The sequence below is a fragment of the Carettochelys insculpta genome, chromosome 2, assembly GCF_033958435.1.
Source record: "Carettochelys insculpta isolate YL-2023 chromosome 2, ASM3395843v1, whole genome shotgun sequence".
NCBI lineage: Eukaryota > Metazoa > Chordata > Testudines > Carettochelyidae > Carettochelys > Carettochelys insculpta.
In genome coordinates this window covers 3744938-3762066 of record NC_134138.1, presented here as the reverse complement: position 1 = coordinate 3762066, position 17129 = coordinate 3744938, and the positions used below count along the sequence as shown (strand labels likewise).

At 64.3% G+C, this 17129-nt stretch overlaps 2 protein-coding genes across 2 annotated transcripts; one reads left to right on the top strand and one right to left on the bottom strand.

Moving 5' to 3' along the window:
* Nucleotides 1-743: 743 nt before the first annotated feature.
* LOC142009378 (tonsoku-like protein) lies at nt 744-14334 on the top strand. The gene is made up of 26 exons (XM_074987344.1): nt 744-813; nt 2911-3020; nt 3337-3520; nt 4046-4226; nt 4463-4634; nt 4808-4936; nt 5500-5637; nt 5887-6039; nt 6335-6460; nt 7184-7388; nt 7545-7609; nt 7784-7873; nt 8206-8278; nt 8413-8576; nt 8686-8819; nt 9042-9201; nt 9248-9566; nt 9605-9779; nt 10054-10210; nt 10465-10543; nt 11142-11410; nt 11862-12066; nt 12581-12753; nt 12936-13005; nt 13623-13760; nt 14141-14334. Exons 1-26 carry the CDS (start codon nt 744-746, stop codon nt 14332-14334), a joined length of 3933 nt encoding a protein of 1310 aa, XP_074843445.1.
* Nucleotides 14335-15044: 710 nt separating this feature from the next.
* On the bottom strand, nt 15045-17126 carry LOC142009056 (vacuolar protein sorting-associated protein 28 homolog). The gene is made up of 2 exons (XM_074986500.1): nt 16342-17126; nt 15045-15936 (listed from the first exon to the last, which is right to left on the bottom strand). The coding sequence occupies exons 1-2, from the start codon at nt 16533-16535 to the stop codon at nt 15819-15821; spliced, it is 312 nt and encodes a 103-aa protein (XP_074842601.1). The 5' UTR covers nt 16536-17126; the 3' UTR covers nt 15045-15818.
* Nucleotides 17127-17129: the final 3 nt, after the last annotated feature.

Below are 17129 nucleotides of genomic sequence, written 5' to 3'. Positions count from 1 at the left end.
GTGTGGGGTGAGGGGGTTTGGACTACCCTGCGACAGTCCTGTCCATCTGTCTGGGACTCAGCTCCTGTCTCCCCCAGGGAGCATGCAGCCAGGCTGGGGGTCAGATTCCATGGTGGTGGAGGTAATTGGAAATCCTGCGTGTTGTGATTTGTTGCCCTGAGCTGGGCACGTAGTTAGAGGGCCGATGACTCTGCGCCAGAGGGGTTTGATGCTGACAGGCTGTGGGAGCTTGACCGGGTTCTGATGTTCTTCTCTTCCCGCCCCCCCTGGCCCCCCAGTGCTCCAGAAAGCAAAGGACAAGGCCCGGAGGAGTGGCAGCCTGAAGGAGGAAGCTGCCATTTGCAACCAGCTTGGGGAGATCTTGGCCAGACATGGTGAGTGGGTCCCAGGGCCTGGCTCTCAATGGCAAAGGGTGGCTAGCTGACTGCTGTCTGGCTCTCGTGGCCAGGGCTGACGCTGGGAGAGATGGGTCCGGGAGAGCCGTCCTGAGGAAGGTTTGGAGGCCCTGCTTTTGGGGCCACCGTTGGAAAGTTGGTCACTGGGCAATGCTCTAGGCTGTCTTTGTCGGTGCTGGTCTGGCTGTGTTTGTGACGGCTGGGCTGGGGAGGGCTCCTGGCCGTGGGAGCAGGCCTGGAATGGCTCTTCTTTGCAGGGATGGTACATCCATGGGCTGGGACCAGCCCCCAGGAGATTGTGTCTGCCACACAGCTGACCTTCCCCCAGCAGGGAGCCGATTCAGTGCGATGATCCTGGCCTGTGACCTGAGCCCTGCTCTTGAAGAAGAACGCCCCATGCCTGAAACTCCCTGCCATTGTGACGTCTAGCTCTCTCCTTAACCTGAATCTTGTTTGGCCTCCGTCCCCACAGCTCCCTGCAATGGTTAGAAACCTTCTCCTTTGTGCCAGCCAACTTTACTCAAGACTCTCTGTTCTCAGGCCAGCATTGTCCCTTGCATTCCCTGCTTTGGCCCCAGCCTGGGCCTGACCTCCTTGGTGTATCACCGGAGACTCGGGGGACACCCTCACAGCCTTCTCTTTGCGAGCTAGGCCAGCCAAGTTCTTCCAGTCACCTCTGCCTTCCTCAACAACCTGAGTGGCTCTTCTCTGCCTTTCTCTGGGGTGAAGTCCCCCTTTGTGCTCAGGAAATGGTACTTCGTGTTCCAGACCAGCTGTCACCAGTCATGGACGTGGTCCTCTCTCTGCTGGAGAGACTGTGCCTTTGCCTGCTGTGTGGCTGCATTGCATAGGTGGCTTTAGTCACCCTATAACCAGCCAAAGCATCCAGGTTTCTCTCACCTTCCTTCACTTCAGCTGATGAGCCTCCGGCTATCGGTAGCCCTTCACTCCAAGCACCTTGTTCTTTGTCGTACTGAGCAGCGCCTCGTTTCTGCTGCAGGCTTTGAGATCCCCCCGATCGTCCTGCCTACCATGCCGATCCTCCTCCGGAGCGAGCGCCCTTCCTGACTTGTGTCTGCAGCAAAGCCCATCAGTGCACTCCTGCTGTTCCTGCCTTGGGCATTAATAGATATGGTACAACTGGGCTCGTGTCGGATCTCTGAGGAGCTGTGCCAGGAGCATCCCTGCCCTCTGCCAGTTTACCTTTCGGCACAGCCTGTTGCCTTCACCCCCTGAAGCCTGTTCTCTCCCCCTGTACGCTCCTGGGCTGATCCCAGAGTGCTCCAGTTTGGCTAACATTGCATGTAGCTAATTTTGTCTGATGCTCTGCTGCCATCCAAGTGTGCTAGAGCCACTGTATTTCCTGTAGCTAGAAAATCAGAGGCCGTCCGCTACAACATGGGAGATGAGTATCACAGAGGGAGCCATGTTAGTCTGTAACTTCGAGAACAACAAGCAGTCCTGAGGCACCTTATAGATTAGCAGAGATTTTGGAGCATGAGCTTTTGGAGGCAATGAACCGCTTTGTCAGAGCATGTCTAGGAATGAGTACAGCAGAAAGGGATCTAGGGGTTACAGTGGACCACAAGCTAAATATGAGTCAACAGTGTGATGCTGTTGCAAAAAAAGCAAACATGATTCTAGGATGCATTAACAGGTGTGTTGTGAACAAGACACGAGAAGTCATTCTCCCGCTCTACTCTGCGCTGGTTAGGCCTCAGCTGGAGTATTGTGTCCAGTTCTGGGTACCGCAGTTCAGGAAGGATGTGGAGAAACTAGAGAGGGTCCAGAAAAGAGCGACAAGAATGATTAAAGGTCTAGAGAATGTGACCTATGAAGAAAGGCTGAAAGAATTGGGCTTGTTGAGTTTGGAAAATAGAAGACTGAGGGGGGACATGATAGCGGTTTTCAGGTATCTAAAAGGGAGTCATAAGGAGGAAGGAGAAAACTTCTTCTTCTTGGCCTCTGAGGATAGAACAAGAGGCAATGGACTTAAACTGCAGCAAGGGAGGTTTAGGTTGGACATTAGGAAGAAGTTCCTCACTGTCAGGGTGGTCAAACACTGGAATAAATTGCCAAGGGAGGTTGTGGAATCTCTGTCGCTGGAGATAGTTAAGAACAGGTTAGATAGATGTCTATCAGGGATGGTTTAGACAGTACTTGGTCCTGCCATTGGGGCAGGGGGCTGGACTCGATGGCCTCTCAAGGTCCCTTCCAGTCCTAGTGTTCTCTGATTCTATGTGATGCAGCAGGTCTTTGCCCACGAAAGCCTTTGCTGCAAAATATGTTAGTCTATAAGGTGCCACGGGACTTCTTGTTGTTAACATAGGAGATGTGCTCTTGAGTCCCCGGTGCATGTCAGCTCTGAGCCCCAAGAGGGGTTACGCCCCGGGCTTGTTACTCTGGCTGCTCTTGTAGCTGATGGAGTGGGTGCGCCTCATCCCAGGGGCCCCTGCTGTGCCTTGGGAAGCCAGCTGGCTCGCTCGTCACCCCAGTGTCTCTCTGCTCCCGGCAGGGCGGTACCGAGAGGCGCTGGTGGAGCACCAGGAGGAGCTGCGCCTCCTGGAGAGCGTGGAGGATATTATCGGCTGTGCCGTGGCCCACCGGAAGATTGGGGAGCGCCTGGCTGAGCTGGAGAACTATGAAGCTGCTTTGAAGGTAATGGGGGAGAGGGGGATAATCAGCTGCAGGGATTGGGGCTGCCCAGGAGCTGGGCTGAGAGCTACTTTCCCAGTATTCAGCCCCGCCAAAGGCCACGGGGTGAGAGGGGCAGCAAGCCAGAGGAGGGGCGACAGAATGGCTGGAGGGGTTTAAAAGGGAACACTAGGGCACATAGTGGTAACCCCTGAGCTGTCAGCCTTGCAGGGCCCAATTCAAAGCCAGCCCAGATCCATGGGGCTTGGGGTGTTTCATGCGCCCTCTTGTTCTCCTGCTCCATCAGCACCAGCGCCAGCATCTGGAGCTGGCCTGCGCTGTGTCCGACCACACTGAGCAGCAGAGGGCTTGGGCCACCATTGGCCGCACCTACATGTTCGTGGCGGAGAGCGGCCAGGCCGGGGAGGCGCTCTGGGAGGCGGAGCAGGCCTTCATGAAGAGCCTGGCCATCTTGGAGGAGCAGCTGGAAGGTGAGAGCCGGGCTGGGAGCTGTGGGACACGGAGCTAGGGAGGGGAGACATCAGCTTGGGATGTGGTGCGCCCTGGGGAGGGTCACCAGTCGGCCTCTGCCTTGGCTGTCTGACCAGACGGTCTAAGTCCCCACCTTTTACCCCTTGTCCTTGCCCCAGAGCCTGCATCTGGGATGTCCCTGGTCCCTGAGCTCCATCCCCTCCCCGAGCCGGAACTCCCTGGCCTGGCCAGGAAGGGGCAGGCCCTCAGGCTTTCATCCGGGCTTCCCATCTACTCGTGCTGGCTTGTAAGGCCCAGTTAGGCTCGCCGCCGGGATTGTGGGATATGCAGGGGCACTCAGGGACCTCCAGCCTTTTCTGACCTCTCGGTTCCACAGCAGGGCAGCCAGGACCGTGCCCGAGACTGTTCCGTAGGGACCTCCCAGCACTCCCACCCCATCCCTTGGAAGACAATTTGCTCAGCTCATTCGGCCAGCTGGAGGGTGAGGGGTCCAGGACCTGTCCAGCCCTTCTCTGGCCCTGGAGCTTCTGCCTTGTGGAGCCGGCTGGGTGACGGGCTGGCTCTGGCTGTCCCAGGGAAGGTGCCGCAGCGGGAGCTGAGTGAGATGAGGGCCCGGCTTTACCTCAACCTGGGCTTGGTGTACTACAGCATGAAGGACCAGGCCAGGTGCAGCCAGTACATCAAGAAGAGCATCTTCATCTCCGAGTAAGGCCCTGGCCCCTCCCTGGGGGGGGCGGGTGGTGGTGCTGATAGGCCGAAGGCCCCTCTGAAGAGCTCCTGTGTTTCCCTGGGGTTCACCCTCTGCTGGTGGCTGCAGCCGTTTGGCTCAGGAAACCGGCTGGTGCTGTGGCTGGGGGGTGTCAGTTGGGGGCACAGGGCCCAGGGGTTTCCTGAGGACGTGAATGGGCGGGCGACCCTGGGGGTGACCCGTCTCCCTCTAGGCAGACTCACCTCTACGAAGACCTGTACCGGGCCTACTTCAATCTGGGCCACATCCACCTGCGGGAGGGGCAGCACTCCAAGGCCATGCGCTGCCTGGAGCGGGCGCGCGACTGCGCCCACACCATGAAGGAGAAGTGCATGGAGAGTGAGTGCTGTGCCGGCATCGCCCAGGTGAGGGCAGCGGGGAGCCCGTACTTGGCCCCCAAGCTCTTCCCCCTGGGGCCTGACCACCCAGCATGGCCAGCAAGGGGACAGCCCCCTCCCCCCCGCCAGGCCAGCACCCTTTGGTAGTTGGACCTCTCTGCCCCTCCCCTTGCTGACCCTGCTGCCCTGGGGCCTTGCAGGTGCTCCTCAGCCTGGGGGACTTTGTGGCCGCCAGGCGCTCGCTGAAGAAGGCCTACGTGCTGGGCTCCCAGCAGCCCCAGCAGCGCGAGAGCATCCGCAGGAACCTGCGTTACGCTGAGGGGGCTCGGGTTGGGGCTCCCTGTGACACGGCGCGGGGGGGGCTGAGGGGACCCAGTGGCCTGTGCAGCTGGCCGGGAGGAGGTTGGGTGTCACTCCCCAGGGCTCAGCCCAGGCTGACTGGGGCTGGGAGCTCTCCACCTCTGGCTCTCAGTGCAGCCCCTCCCCTTCACAGCCCTGTGTGGCTTGTGGCTCCTGGGGCGGTGCCCGCCCCCCCCACCCCCGTGTCACAGGCACGCCCAGGGAAAGGTGCCGCGGCTTCTCGGGTGCAGGGCCGCGCTTGCACAGGCCACTCCTGACAGGGCTTCTGGCACGTCCCCGACGTAGCCCCAGTGGCACCACAGGGCGGTGCTTTGACACTGACCCCGCACCAGCCCAGGGGGGCAGCGAAGGGGACTCGGCAGGTGCTCACTGTCCCAGAGGCCTGCAGGCTGGGTTGGGTGAGGGGGACCTTGGTCCCCACATACCCCTTCACCTGTGGCTCCCCTACCTGCCCTGAGCCTCTAGGGGGAAGAACCCAGCCCACCCCCGGTGCATGCCACTCACACTGCTGGCCTCTCCCCCAGCCATGAAGGTCAGCCATCTGCAGGAGGCTCTGGAGGAGGCAGTGCCCGGCGACTTGCAGACAGCCCTGGGCCTGTGTGAGCAGCTGGGGGACCTGTTCTCCAAGCATGGGGACTATCGCCGGGCGGTGGAGTTCTACCAGAGGCAGGTGGGTGAGGGCTGCCCCTGCTCTCGGCCTGTGGGCTGGGGGAGGACCAGGCTGCCTGGAGGCTGGGCTCCGTGCATGGTAAGGGGCTGGTTCCGCTTCCTCCTAGCCGCCGAAGTGCTGCCAAGCTCTGGCCGGAGGGCAGGGGCACCCGCTCAGATTCCTGCAGGCAGCAGGGATGGGGCTGGGCGAGCCCTGCGGGGGCGGGCGGCCACCCCGGGCACAGCATGCTGTGGACGGTGTCTCTGGCAGCTGCGCTACGCCGAGTCCCTGCAGAAGCCTGAGCAGGAGCTGGCTGTGATCCACGTCTCTCTGGCTACCACCTTTGCGGACCTGAGGGAGCCCGGCCGGGCGGTCCAGCACTACCAGACGGAGCTGGCGCTGCGGCGAGGAAACCCACTGGAGGTGAGGGGGCGGCCTGGGCTCTGCCTTCTGCCCGCCGGTCTCACCCTGCAGGGCCTGGGGACCCCGTGCTGGGCTTGGCCGTGCTCTGGGGAGTTGCGGGAGGGGAGCTCAGCTCGCAAGCAGGGCCTGGCTGGGCCCCACAGCTCGGGAGCAGGGAAGGAGCGTGGGGCAGGCGTAAGAGTCAGGATGGCAAAGGAGTTGCTCTTTGTCACTTACCCCGTGCCCCTGGGTGGGCTCCCTGCCAGTGGAGCTGGACTGGTGGGGGGAAGCTAATCCCATTGTCTGTGTGCCCCAGGAGGGGAAGACCTGGCTGAACATCGCCCTGGCCAGGGAGGAGGCTGGCGAAGGCTACGAGGCCCTGGAGCCCTGCTTTCAGAGCGCGCTCCGGTGCGCGGAGCAGGCTGGGGAGCCCAGGCTGCAGGTGAGGGGACGGGCCCAAAGCTGCTGCCCAATGGGGATGCCAGTGCTCGCCTGCAGCACCCCCTTCAGGCTGGGCAGCTGGCAGTGCCCCTCCCGGGGTCCCCCGAGCCTGCGATAACTGAGACTGGCACCCAGGAGTCCTCCCAGCCCCCCGCCCTACGCACAACACCTCCCTGCTAGGGCCTGTGGCCGAAAGTGCTGGTTTCTGGCCCCCTCCCGCTTCCAGGCTCTGCTCCTTGTTGGCACATGCCCGGGAGGGACCGTGCTGCTCACCTGCCGGGGAGCCCAGGCTGCACCCGGCTCCTCCTGCGCCAGCACAGCAGAAAGGCAGGGGACGGGCGTGGGGTGCCGGGGCTCGGAGCTGAAAGGCGCCCAGGGCAGCTGTGGTGCTGGGGCTGGACTCGAGAGTGCCTAGCCAGCGTCCTCCCCTCACTCATAGCCTGTCTGCTGGGCCAGGCTGGGGGGCCTGGCAGCTGCTCCAGTGGTCAGTGCTGGGAGCTGCTCCTTCTGGGCTAGGCAGGGGCTGGGGGACCTGGGAGCTGCTCCAATGGTCAGTGCCCTGGCCTTGCTCCCTGCAGGGCCCCTTCAGGCCTGGGCGGGGGGCCTGGGGACTGCCTTAAAGGCCAGCGCCCCCAGCTGACAAGGCCTGGGCTAGCAGCCCTGGGAGCGCCCAACCCCATCTGCGGCTGGGCAGGGTGATCAGCCCATCCTTTCACCCCCCCAGCGGCAAATCCTACAGCACCTTCACCCCCTGCAGCAGAAGTGGGGGCGCCCTGAGGCCCCCGACATGCTGGCCAGGCTTCAGGGCCTGTGCCGCTCGCAGGGCTGGAGCAGCACCGGGGACAGCTGGGGGGAGGAGGAGGAGGAGGAGGAGGAGGAGGACAGCAGCGAGCCCCTGGAGGAGAGCGACCTGGAGCTGTCTGAGAGCGGTGAGTGGGACGGCTGGGGGGGACGGGGAGGGAGCCGGAGCCGAGTCCCGGCCGGGTGAGGCTGTAGCCCTGCGCGTCTGCCTGGCGCGGGCCCCCCTTTGGCAGGGTGGGGGCTGTATTGGAGCCGGGTGCCTCACTCAGGCCTGTGCGTTCCAGACGGGGAGGAAGATGACCTGGACGGCTACAGCAAGAGCGTGCCTGGCCGCCGCAGGATCGCCAAGGTGAGGCTGGGCCTGGGCGCAGCGTCCTCGCCCCGTGGGGCCGTCGCTCCAGCTCCTGCGCCGGCGAGGCCGGATCCCGGGGCGCTGCGCGGGGCGGGGGGCCGAGGGGGCTGGCTCTGATCTGGGGCCCCCGGGCAGTGCTGACCCCGCCTCCGCCCTCCCTGTGCCCTGCAGTGGAACCGGCGCAACGACCGGGGTGAGACCCCGCTGCACCGCGCCTGCATCGATGGGAACCTGCGCCGGGTCCATTTCTTCCTGGAGCAGGTGGGAGCCGCTCCTCGTTCCCGGGCAGGGCGCCCTGGGGTACCTTCCGTCGGCCCGTGGGGGCAGCTGGGCGGCTGGCTGGGGTCGCGGCGTCCCTCTGCTCTGGCCCTCACAGCCCCCAGCAGGGGACGCGTTCAGCAAGTGTGTCCTGCCTGCAGGGCGCGTGGGAGTGAGCCAGGTAGGCGCTGGGCACTGGGGCAGCTTCCCGGCCTGGCCCGCAGGGAGGGCAGCTGGAGGGGGAGATCCTGCGGGAGTTGGCATGAAGCCCAGCAGGGCACCTGGCCCCCACGTAACCCTCATGCCTGTTCATGTCTCTTTCCTCCTGGGGGCAGGGCCACCCCCTGAACCCGCGGGATTACTGCGGCTGGACCCCGCTGCACGAGGCCTGTAACCACGGGCACCTGGGTGAGTGGTGAGGAGGGTGGGAGGGTGTCGGTGTGGGGGGCGGATGACGGCAGGGGCTGGAACGGGTGATGGGGGCCGGCTGGAGGGGGCCCTGGTGCTGCCACCCAGCAGTAACTGCCGGCTCCTGTGCCCAGAGATCGTGCGGCTGCTGCTGGAGCGTGGTGCCTCCATCGATGACCCCGGGGGCCCAGGCTGCGAGGGGATCACCCCCCTGCACGACGCTCTCAACTGCGGCCACTTCGACGTGGCCGAGCTGCTGCTCCAGAGGGGCGCGTCGGCGGTGCTGAGGAACGCCAAGGTGGGGGAGCAGCGGCCTGTGGGCGGGCGCTGGGCTCGGCACCCCTGCACAGCTGTGGGGTTTCTGGGGGCGGCCCTGAGGCTCAGCCCCTCCATCTTATCCGCCGCAGGGCCTGAGCCCTCTGGGCACCCTCCGGGAGTGGGTGAGGATGTACGGCCGGGACCTGGACCAGGAGACGCGCCAGCGCTGCCGAGCCAAGGAGCAGCTGCTCAAGGAGGCGGTGGTGGGGCGAGGTGAGGCCGGGTGGGAGTGGTGCTGTGGGGGGCATCTCTTGGGGGCTGGGCCCAACTCACGGGGTTCCCTGTCTCCCGCCCAGCAGCAGAGGTGGCTCAGCCCCCACAGGATGTGCCGCAGAGCCAGCTGTTTGATGCGGAGCTCTCTGAGCCGCTGACACCCCCCCCACTCAGCTGTGGCCCCCCAGCCCCAGAGTGGGGGCCCCTCCACGAAGGCGACTGCGCCCTGCAGGATCCTGACCCAGCGTGGCGGGCAGGGGCCAGAGTGCTGGGCCAAGCTGGACGAGTGCATGACCCCGCTGTGGCCCGTCAAGAAGAGGCAGCGGCTCCTGAGCCTGAGGGCGCCGGGGGAGGAGAGCCGGGTGCCGGGGTTCCTCGGGCGGGCAGGCCAAGTACGAAGCAGCCATCCATGGCGTGGGCAGTGCCCAGTCCTGCCAGGTCCCTGAGCCGGTGCCGGCCGAGGCCTCTGCCAGGCCGTCCCTGATCCCAGCCGAGGAGTACGTGGGGGATGACTGGGTGGAGGACGACCTGGGGGCGAGCCGGGAGCCCCGCAAGAGGAGCCACCGGCGCCCGGGGGAGTCGGGCTCGGACTCAGGGGGCACCAGTGGGTCTGAGAGCGACGGCGCAGCCCCCTTCCGAGCTGCTCTGCCCCAGAAGAGGAGGGCCCGGCAAAGCCGCCTCACCCAGATAGTGGACAGGATGTCGCTGGGTCGGTCCCGCGGGGGCCAGGCCCTGGTGGCTCCGGAGCCAGCCGCTGGTCTGAGGCCCGTAGACGGCAGTGGAGAGGCCCCACAGGTGAGGTGCTGGGGGTGCACAACAGCAAGGGAGTCCCCTGGGCTGTCTCTTGGGTCTTGACTCCCCTCTCCTGTTCCCAGGCCCCACTGCTGGCTGCAGCCCCGACTTGGCCACCCCCCATCCGAGTGCGGGTCCGGGTCCAAGACAACGTCTTCCTCATCCCCGTGCCCCACAGGTGAGAGCCGCCTTGCATCCTTCCTCCCAGCATGGCCCAGAGCCCGGGAGTCCTGCCCCCCCAGCCGGGTCTGGGGCAACATTAGCAGCACCCTCGGAGGGGTCCAGCTCCCAGGCAGCGCCAGGGGGTCAGAGACTTGGGGTAACAGGGCCATTCCCCTCTGCCACTGGGGGGGCTGCCCTGTTCCTGCCCCACCCTGGGAGGGCGGGCTGGGGGCCTGGTTCTGGTGGGGCGCTCTGGCTCAGCCCTTCCCTTCCCTTCCCTTCCCTTGCAGTGGCCTCGAGAGATGCCCGGTGGCGTGGCTGGCAGAGCAGGCGGCCCAGCGCCACTACCAGGCCTGTGGCCTGCTGCCCCAGCTCACCCTCAAGAAGGAAGGGGCACTGCTGGCTCCCCAGGATCTCATCGTGGACGTCCTGCAAAGCAACGAGGAGGTGAGGGGCACCCGAGCCAGGATTGGCGCTTCCAGGGCTGAGCCCACCAGGTCCCCCTGTAGGCCGCTGAAGGGTCGTGGTGGGGCCCATCACTGTGGACTCTGCACCAACCGGCAGGGCCCAGATGACTGGGAGCTCGGAGGTCTGGCTTCACCCCTCACTGGCGATGCCCTTCCCCTTGTGTTTGAGCCTGCCAGTGCTGCCCAGCCAGCCGGCCTTCCTTCCCACCCATAGGGCTCTCGTCTGCCTTGCAGGTGTTGGCAGAGGTGCAGTCCTGGGACCTGCCCCCGCTCGCCGACCGGTATCGCAAGGCCTGTTGCAGCCTGGCCGTGGGTAAGGGGATGCCACGGACCCTGCTGCCTGCCTGCGTGTGGGAACCGTTGGATGTACAGGGTCTCGCTGGGTTTTGTAGCGCCTCAGGGCGGTCAGCCGGCTGGGGAGAGTGCCACCCCGCCCGTGGGGGGGACAGGCAGGAGGGGCTCCAGTGGGAAGGCTGGTCCAGGGGGCTTGGGCACAGCTGTGCCACCATCTGCGTGTGTGACCTCGGGCAAGTTCCTCAGTCTCCGGGTCACTGGCCCAGCTACGGAAGGGGACAGAGGTGGAATGTGGCTTCGGGTGGACAGATTGGCACCCCCAGGGCCGTGCTACATGCCAGGGGAAGACCTGTCCAGCATCCGCTGAACGGTGCGCAATGTCAGGAGCCCTCGGTCGCGGCTGCCCCCCACGTGGTGCTGGGCGGGGGGAGGGTGCCCCCGGTCGCGGCTGCCCCCCACGTGGTGCTGGGCAGGGGGAGGGTGTCCTCGGTCGCGGCTGCCCCCCACCCTCTCCCTGGCTGCTTGGCTCTAGCCCCGGCCAGGCAGCAGCTGGCTGGGAGCTCGTCAGTCTGGGTGCCCCACAGCGACTGGTCTTCCCTCATGGACTCCTGTTGCAGGCGAGCACCGGCTTCTGCTGAAGATGATGGAGCTGCAGGAGTCGGGCCCCTCGTTCAGCACCTGTGGCCTCTCCTTGCACCAACCCCACCTCACCCCACTCCTGCGTGCCCTCAAGCTGCACAGCTCCATCCGCCAGCTGCGGCTGGCTGGGACGGGGCTGGACGATGGCCTGGCTGCCGAGCTGCTGGCTACGCTGGGCACCATGCCCAGCCTGGCCCTCCTCGACCTGTCGGCCAACCAGCTCGGTGCTGAGGGGCTCCGCGCGCTGGCAGCAGGGCTGCCCTCCCAAGCGGTCTTCCAGGTTGGCTTGTGGGTGTGTCCAGCGCCTCCCTTCCCCTCAAAGGCAGGTGGGAGGGGCCCCGGCCTCCCGCCTGAACCCCGGAGACACAAGCAGGTTCGGGGACCCCCAAGCTGCCCATCCTGGCGCTCTGGGCTACGGCTCTGGCACTGCTGGTGTAAAGGGCCCTGATGAGCTCCTGCCAGGGCTGCCCTGATGGACACCAGGGGCTCCCCGGATCAGGGAGGAGTAAGCTGTGGCCGTGCTGGTGCCAAGGTGCCTGCTCCTAGGTCCTTCTGGGGAGGGGCTGGTTGTGAGGGTCCCTGTAGCATGGGGGGGGCTCTGCTGCTCCGTCCCTTCTCTGGGGCTGAGGCTGTCGCTGTGGTCCTCCCAGCGGGGGTGCAGCCCCGGCTGTCTGGTGGCACAGGGCAGAGCCCAGCAGGTTGGGGTGACTCCTCCGCCCCTGTTGTTCCAGAGCCTGGAAGAGCTGGACCTCAGCCTGAACCCCCTAGGGGACAAGAGCTGCGAGGCCCTGGCCTGCCTGGTTCGAGCCTGCCCGGTCCTGACCACGCTCCGGCTGCAGGCCTGTGGCTTCTCTGAGGCTTTTGGGCAGCACCAGCGCCTCCTGCTGGCCAACAGCCTGAAAGGTAAGTGCCCCTGCACTCCCCCAGCCCCGAGTGGGGGCACAGCAGGCGTGGCCTCATGGTACAGGTGGTGCCCTCCCTTGTGGCTCCCCTCCCCCAGCGCCACGGTCTACAGGCTAGGCCCCCCTGTGACACAGAGGCACTGCCAGGAGGGCCCCATTCACTGGGACGGGGCCTACAGCTTGGGGGTGAGGATGGTTCCACTCATGGAAAGAATGCGGACCGCTGTCCTGTCCGCTCTCTGCCAGCCTCTGCCCCACAGCTCGCAGCTACCCAGGCCTGGGCTTGCCTCAGTCTTGCCCCACAGCTACCACGCCCTGGGTTCCCTGCCAGGTCTGCCCCACAGCAGCCTGCTCTGCCGTTCTTTCCCAGTGCAGGCCTGTTGGGTGCCTGAGTTTCCAGTTAGGCAGCTATGGACAGGCCCTCCGCCAAGCTCCCAGCCTCCTTTATCTGCCCGGGCCAGACGGCAGCTGGCTCACTCTTAACACACTGTCTCTCCTGCATGCCCCTGGCCCAGGAGCTGTGCACCTGAAGACCCTCGCTTTGTCCCACAATGCCCTGGGCTCCAGCGGCCTGCAGCTGCTGCTCAGGAGTCTGCCCTACGCCACCCTCAGCCAGCTGGAGATTGGCTCGGTGGCGGCCCGCCTAGGCGAGCCTCTCGTGGATCCGGTGGTCAGGTGCCTGACACAGGTACGGGTGCAAGGGGGTCCTGCAGTAACCCTTCTCTGGCTGCAGGAGTTGCAGGAGCTCTGCACGTGGCAGGGGAGCCCCTTTTGTCCTGGGGCTGTGGGCCTCTCACGCAGCTGGCTCGGCCCTGACTGGCTCAGCTGTGGTGTGTGGCTTTGGGCTCAGCCCCCCCCGTTCCATTCCAGCAGGGATGTGCGCTCACCCACCTGGCTCTCTCTGGGAACCACCTGAATGATGAGGCTGTCGCAGAGCTGGCCAGGTAAAGGGGCAGCGCTGGGGTCCCTGGGCCAGGGGCTTTGCTGTGGGGCAGAAGGTAATGGGGTGGGTGTGTCACACCAACCTTCACCCAGCTGGGTCCTATGCGGAGTGATCTCCTGCTGGGTAGGAGCCGTGGGGTGGCTGGGCCCAGCAGCCAGCCCATGGGGACATAGTAGGAAGAGAGCCTGAGTGAGAGGTAAGGTGGCCATGTTCGCCTTTAGCCCCCTGGCCACCTTCTGTCCCTGCATTGTGCTTTTCTGGGCCACCAGGTGAACCCCCTCCCGTAAAAAGAGGCGGAGCGGGAAGGGAGTCTGAGCCACAAGCCCTTGGGTGGGAGGCCTGGTGAGCGGCAGGACCTGCCTCCAGAACCGGGCGTACGTGGATTGGTGGTCGGGTGGAGCTGCTGGTTCTACTACTGCACTTCACAGGCAGTTCACCTGTCCAGCTGCCTCCCTCCCCTGTCGCACCTTGTGCTCCCTGGGGGTCTCGCTCCAAGGCTGCAGTGCCAGCACACCGCACATCTAACACCTAGCCCACAGGGAGTGGGTGGGCCATGGGGCAGCGGTGCATTGTGGGTGAGCCGAGAGGCATGGGGCTGTTTGACTCTCTTGGTCCCCGGTGCCTCCTGGTTTGTCCCACTTTCATCTCCCTGGATTTGTCTGCGAACCCAGAGGTTACCAGTGGGGGCTTGCAGATGCTGCTGTCAGCGCTGAGGGAGAGGTGCCAGGGGCTGCAATACCTCAGCCTGGCAGGTGAGGGGGTGAAGGGCTCCAAGATCCCTGGGTTGCGGAGGGGTCCTGCTTCCCTGCACCTGGCAGGGCCGGGGGAGCATCACACTGCCCTCGCTGGAGGGACTGAGAGGTGATCCTGAGGGGGCAGGGGCAGGCTGTGAGCCCTGGAGTTTTGCTCCTGATCCAGCAGAGCCCCCGGCCTGGCTGGCGCTGCCGAGTTGCTTCTCTCTCCGTAGTGGTGTGCAGAGCAGAGCAGAGCAGAGGAGGCAGGACTGGAGTAGCGAGGGGCTGCAGCTGATAGAAAGGGCACAAGGGGGGTCACCCAGCCTGTCCCCTCTTGGGCCGGGTCCAGGATTCTCAGTGCGCCACAGTGGCTACAACGGCCTGTTTCCTTCCCGCAGGCTGCAGGGTGCGAGGCCCATTGGACAGCACCACGTGGGCCCGGGTCTCTGCCAACGTGCGTGAGCTGCGGCTCTGCAGCCGGCAGCTGAGCGGCAGCAACCAGCGGGGCGTGGGTGAGTCCTGGCTTGGCCCTCCGGGCACCTCTCTGAGCGCAGTCACGCAGCACCACAAGCTCTTCTGTAAGAGCATCTGAAGTGCCCGACCGCTCGCAGCTGGAGCACACAAGAGGCCCATCCTGCTTGGGGCTGTGGCTGCTCGCAGAGGGAACTTGGGCAGACGTGAGGAACCAGGCACGGTGCCTGGCCTGTGCCAGCGACTTTTCTGCACTCAGAACTCAGGCCTGGCCCATGGGGAGGGGCAGGACCTGGCTGCTGCTGCACAACCTGTTCTTTCTGGGGGCCCAGAGCCCTGCAGCTTCCCCCCACCTGGCACCAGTGCAAGCTGAGAAGGGAGCTGCTGGTCCCGTCGTAACCAAAGGAGGCAGGGCCCCGGCTGCTGTTGTGGAACTGGGCCTGTCTGCCTCGGGCTCCGAGCACCAGAACGCTGCAGGACTCTGCCCCATGGGGGTCCCTGGGCTTTGGAACCAAGGCCTCGGCTGTGTCCCCAGGAGGCAGTGAGCTACCGGGCCTGTGCTGCTAACAGAGAGGGGTGGCAAGTCCCAGAGTGTCCCCGGAGAGCTGGCTTCCAGCCTGTGGTGTCTCACCAGCTGCAGTCACACCTGCGCAGCAGAACCCTGGGGCTGCTGGCAGGGTGGGGGGTTGGCTCCTGGGGCAGCACTGGCCTTGGAGCAGGCTCTGAAGCCAGCGTGGGGAAATAAGCTGCCAGAGACTGAAGGCGGCCACCTGCAGAAGAGCCCTTCCCTACTGCACGTCTCCCCACACCGGTGGAGGGTGATATTTTATTTGTCCCCCATTCCCGAGCTGTACAGGTTCTAGCTCTGGCCTGCCAGTGGCCACTGGACTAGTTCAGACAGACTTATTAGCTGGCTGGTGTTTTCTTGGCCGCACAGGGTGGGCTTCTGCCTGGTGCAGGGGCCTGGGAAACCAATCAATAAAGTGCTGTATGTCTCCTCTGCTCCAGGCCTGCGTTGTGCCACCCTGCAGACAGTGACGCAGAGACCTGGCCCTCTGCTGCTTGGGCCAGAGCTCTGTACCCTGCCAGCCTTCTCCCCCTCTGGACAGCTGTTTGACACCCCCCACCCTCATTTCCCAGGCTCCCCTCCAGCCTGGGGCATGACCTGTTGTCAGCAAGGGTGGAGCGCCCTGCCTTAGCCAGCTGCTGTGGCACCCAGAAAATCTGAGCTGATGGGCTGGTCCAGGCCCTGAGTACAGGTGCAGTAGCTGTGCCTGCTTCTCCCACCCAGCAAGAGTCACAGCACCGCAGGCTAGCCAGCATGGGGGTTTATTACCGCAGGTGTACAAGTCTCCCGCCCTGCTTGCAGGACTCACGGGGAGGGAGGAGAGGAGACAGGCTGGCTGGAGCTGGCCCAGTGTGAACGTGCCCTGCAGCAGCACAGTTCACCTTGACTCAACCCTAACCCTGCTGCGGGAATGGCTGCAGTGCACCACTCCCAGCCTCCTGCCCCCAACAGCAGCCTAGGGGAAAGGGCCTGGAGCCTGCTGGACTGCTACAGTGGGAGGGCGCTCCTCAGGACCAGGCAGGGCGCAGGACCCAGCCTCAGGAGTGCAGGAACCGGCTGAAGGCATTGTAGGCGGATTCCAAATCAAACAGCATCTGGCGCACTTGGGAATCGTCCAGCTCGTCAGAGGCGGACATGCCGCTCAGCGTCTGCAGCCTGCCCGGGAGAGTCAAGGCACAGTCCTGGCCCCCAGAGCAGGAAGAAGGCCCTTTGCTGGGCTGCACTTTGCGCCTGCACTAGTACTGGAGGGACCTGGCACGAGCCATGACTTGTCGCCCTGAGTGCTGGCCTAGGAGGAAGCTGGTAGCTCCTCTGGCCACGGTCCCACCCTGCAACCAGGCCCCTGATCAGACATGGCGAGCAGGGCTGGGGACAAGCACCTCCCACTGCAGAGGGAGCAGACTGATGGAGCTGGGCCCGAAGGCACTCTGCGCTCCCCCATGCCCTCAGAGTGGCAGGAGCGCCATGGGGCAAGGCAGGTCCAGGCCCTGTCCTGGAGAGCTGGGTCAGGACCCGGGCTTGCTCCTGCAGAGGGCAGGGGCCTCAGAGCACCCTACTCACCACTGGTTCACTTTCTGTCTCCCCTCGAAGTCAGGAGGTAGGTGGCTCATGCGGTTCATCGTCTCCATCAGCTCCCGCAGGTCTGGCTGGATCTGGATGCACAAAAGCATGGAGCTTCTGCTTTTCCTGCCTGGGGCCCGGCTGGGAAAGCCCCACCCCCCTTCAGGCGCTGCTGCCAGCAGTGAAGCCTCCATGCACCCCTAGCTTGTCCCCCTCTCTCTCCGAAGACCAGCCACACCGGGTCAGACCAAAATCCATCTTGCCCAGTGCCCTGTCTTCGGACAGTGGCCAATGCCACGTGCCCCAAGGGAAGCGAACAGAACAGCTGAGCATTGAGTGGTCCATCTCCTGTCATCTAGTTCCAACTTCTGACAAACGGAGGCTAGCGCCATCATTCCTGCCCATCCTGGCTAACAGCCACCGATGGACCTCACCTCCCTGAATGGATCTAGCTCTTTTTGGAACTCTATTGATAAAGTCCTGGTCTTCACGCCATCCTCTGGCCAGGAGCTCCAGAAGTGAACTGTGCACTGCATGAGAAATACATCCTGTTTGTTCTTAACCCTGTTGCTAATTTCACTGGGTAACCCCTAGATCTCGTGTGGTGGGAACAAGTAAATACCTTTTCCTTATTTTTCCTCCACACCAGTCATGATTTTGTCGACCTCTTAGTCGTCCCCGCACCCTTCATCTATTGTTTTCTAAACTGAAAAGTCACAGACTTTTTAATCTCTCTTCAGATGGACCCGGTCCAAATCCATTGTTTTTGTTACCCTTTTCTGAAACTT

Bases quoted from the DNA above. Each gene is read 5' to 3' on its own strand.
- LOC142009378 (XM_074987344.1), top strand. From the start codon at position 744: ATGATCCTGGCCTGTGACCTGAGCCCTGCTCTTGAAGAAGAACGCCCC. The intron at 4,227-4,462 runs GTAAGGCCCTGG...GTCTCCCTCTAG, and splicing joins AAGAGCATCTTCATCTCCGA to GCAGACTCACCTCTACGAAG. The intron at 6,461-7,183 runs GTGAGGGGACGG...TCACCCCCCCAG, and splicing joins CTGGGGAGCCCAGGCTGCAG to CGGCAAATCCTACAGCACCT.
- LOC142009056 (XM_074986500.1), bottom strand. From the start codon at position 16,535: ATGGAGGCTTCACTGCTGGCAGCAGCGCCTGAAGGGGGGTGGGGCTTT. The intron at 15,937-16,341 runs GTGAGTAGGGTG...TCTCCCGGGCAG, and splicing joins AGACAGAAAGTGAACCAGTG to GCTGCAGACGCTGAGCGGCA.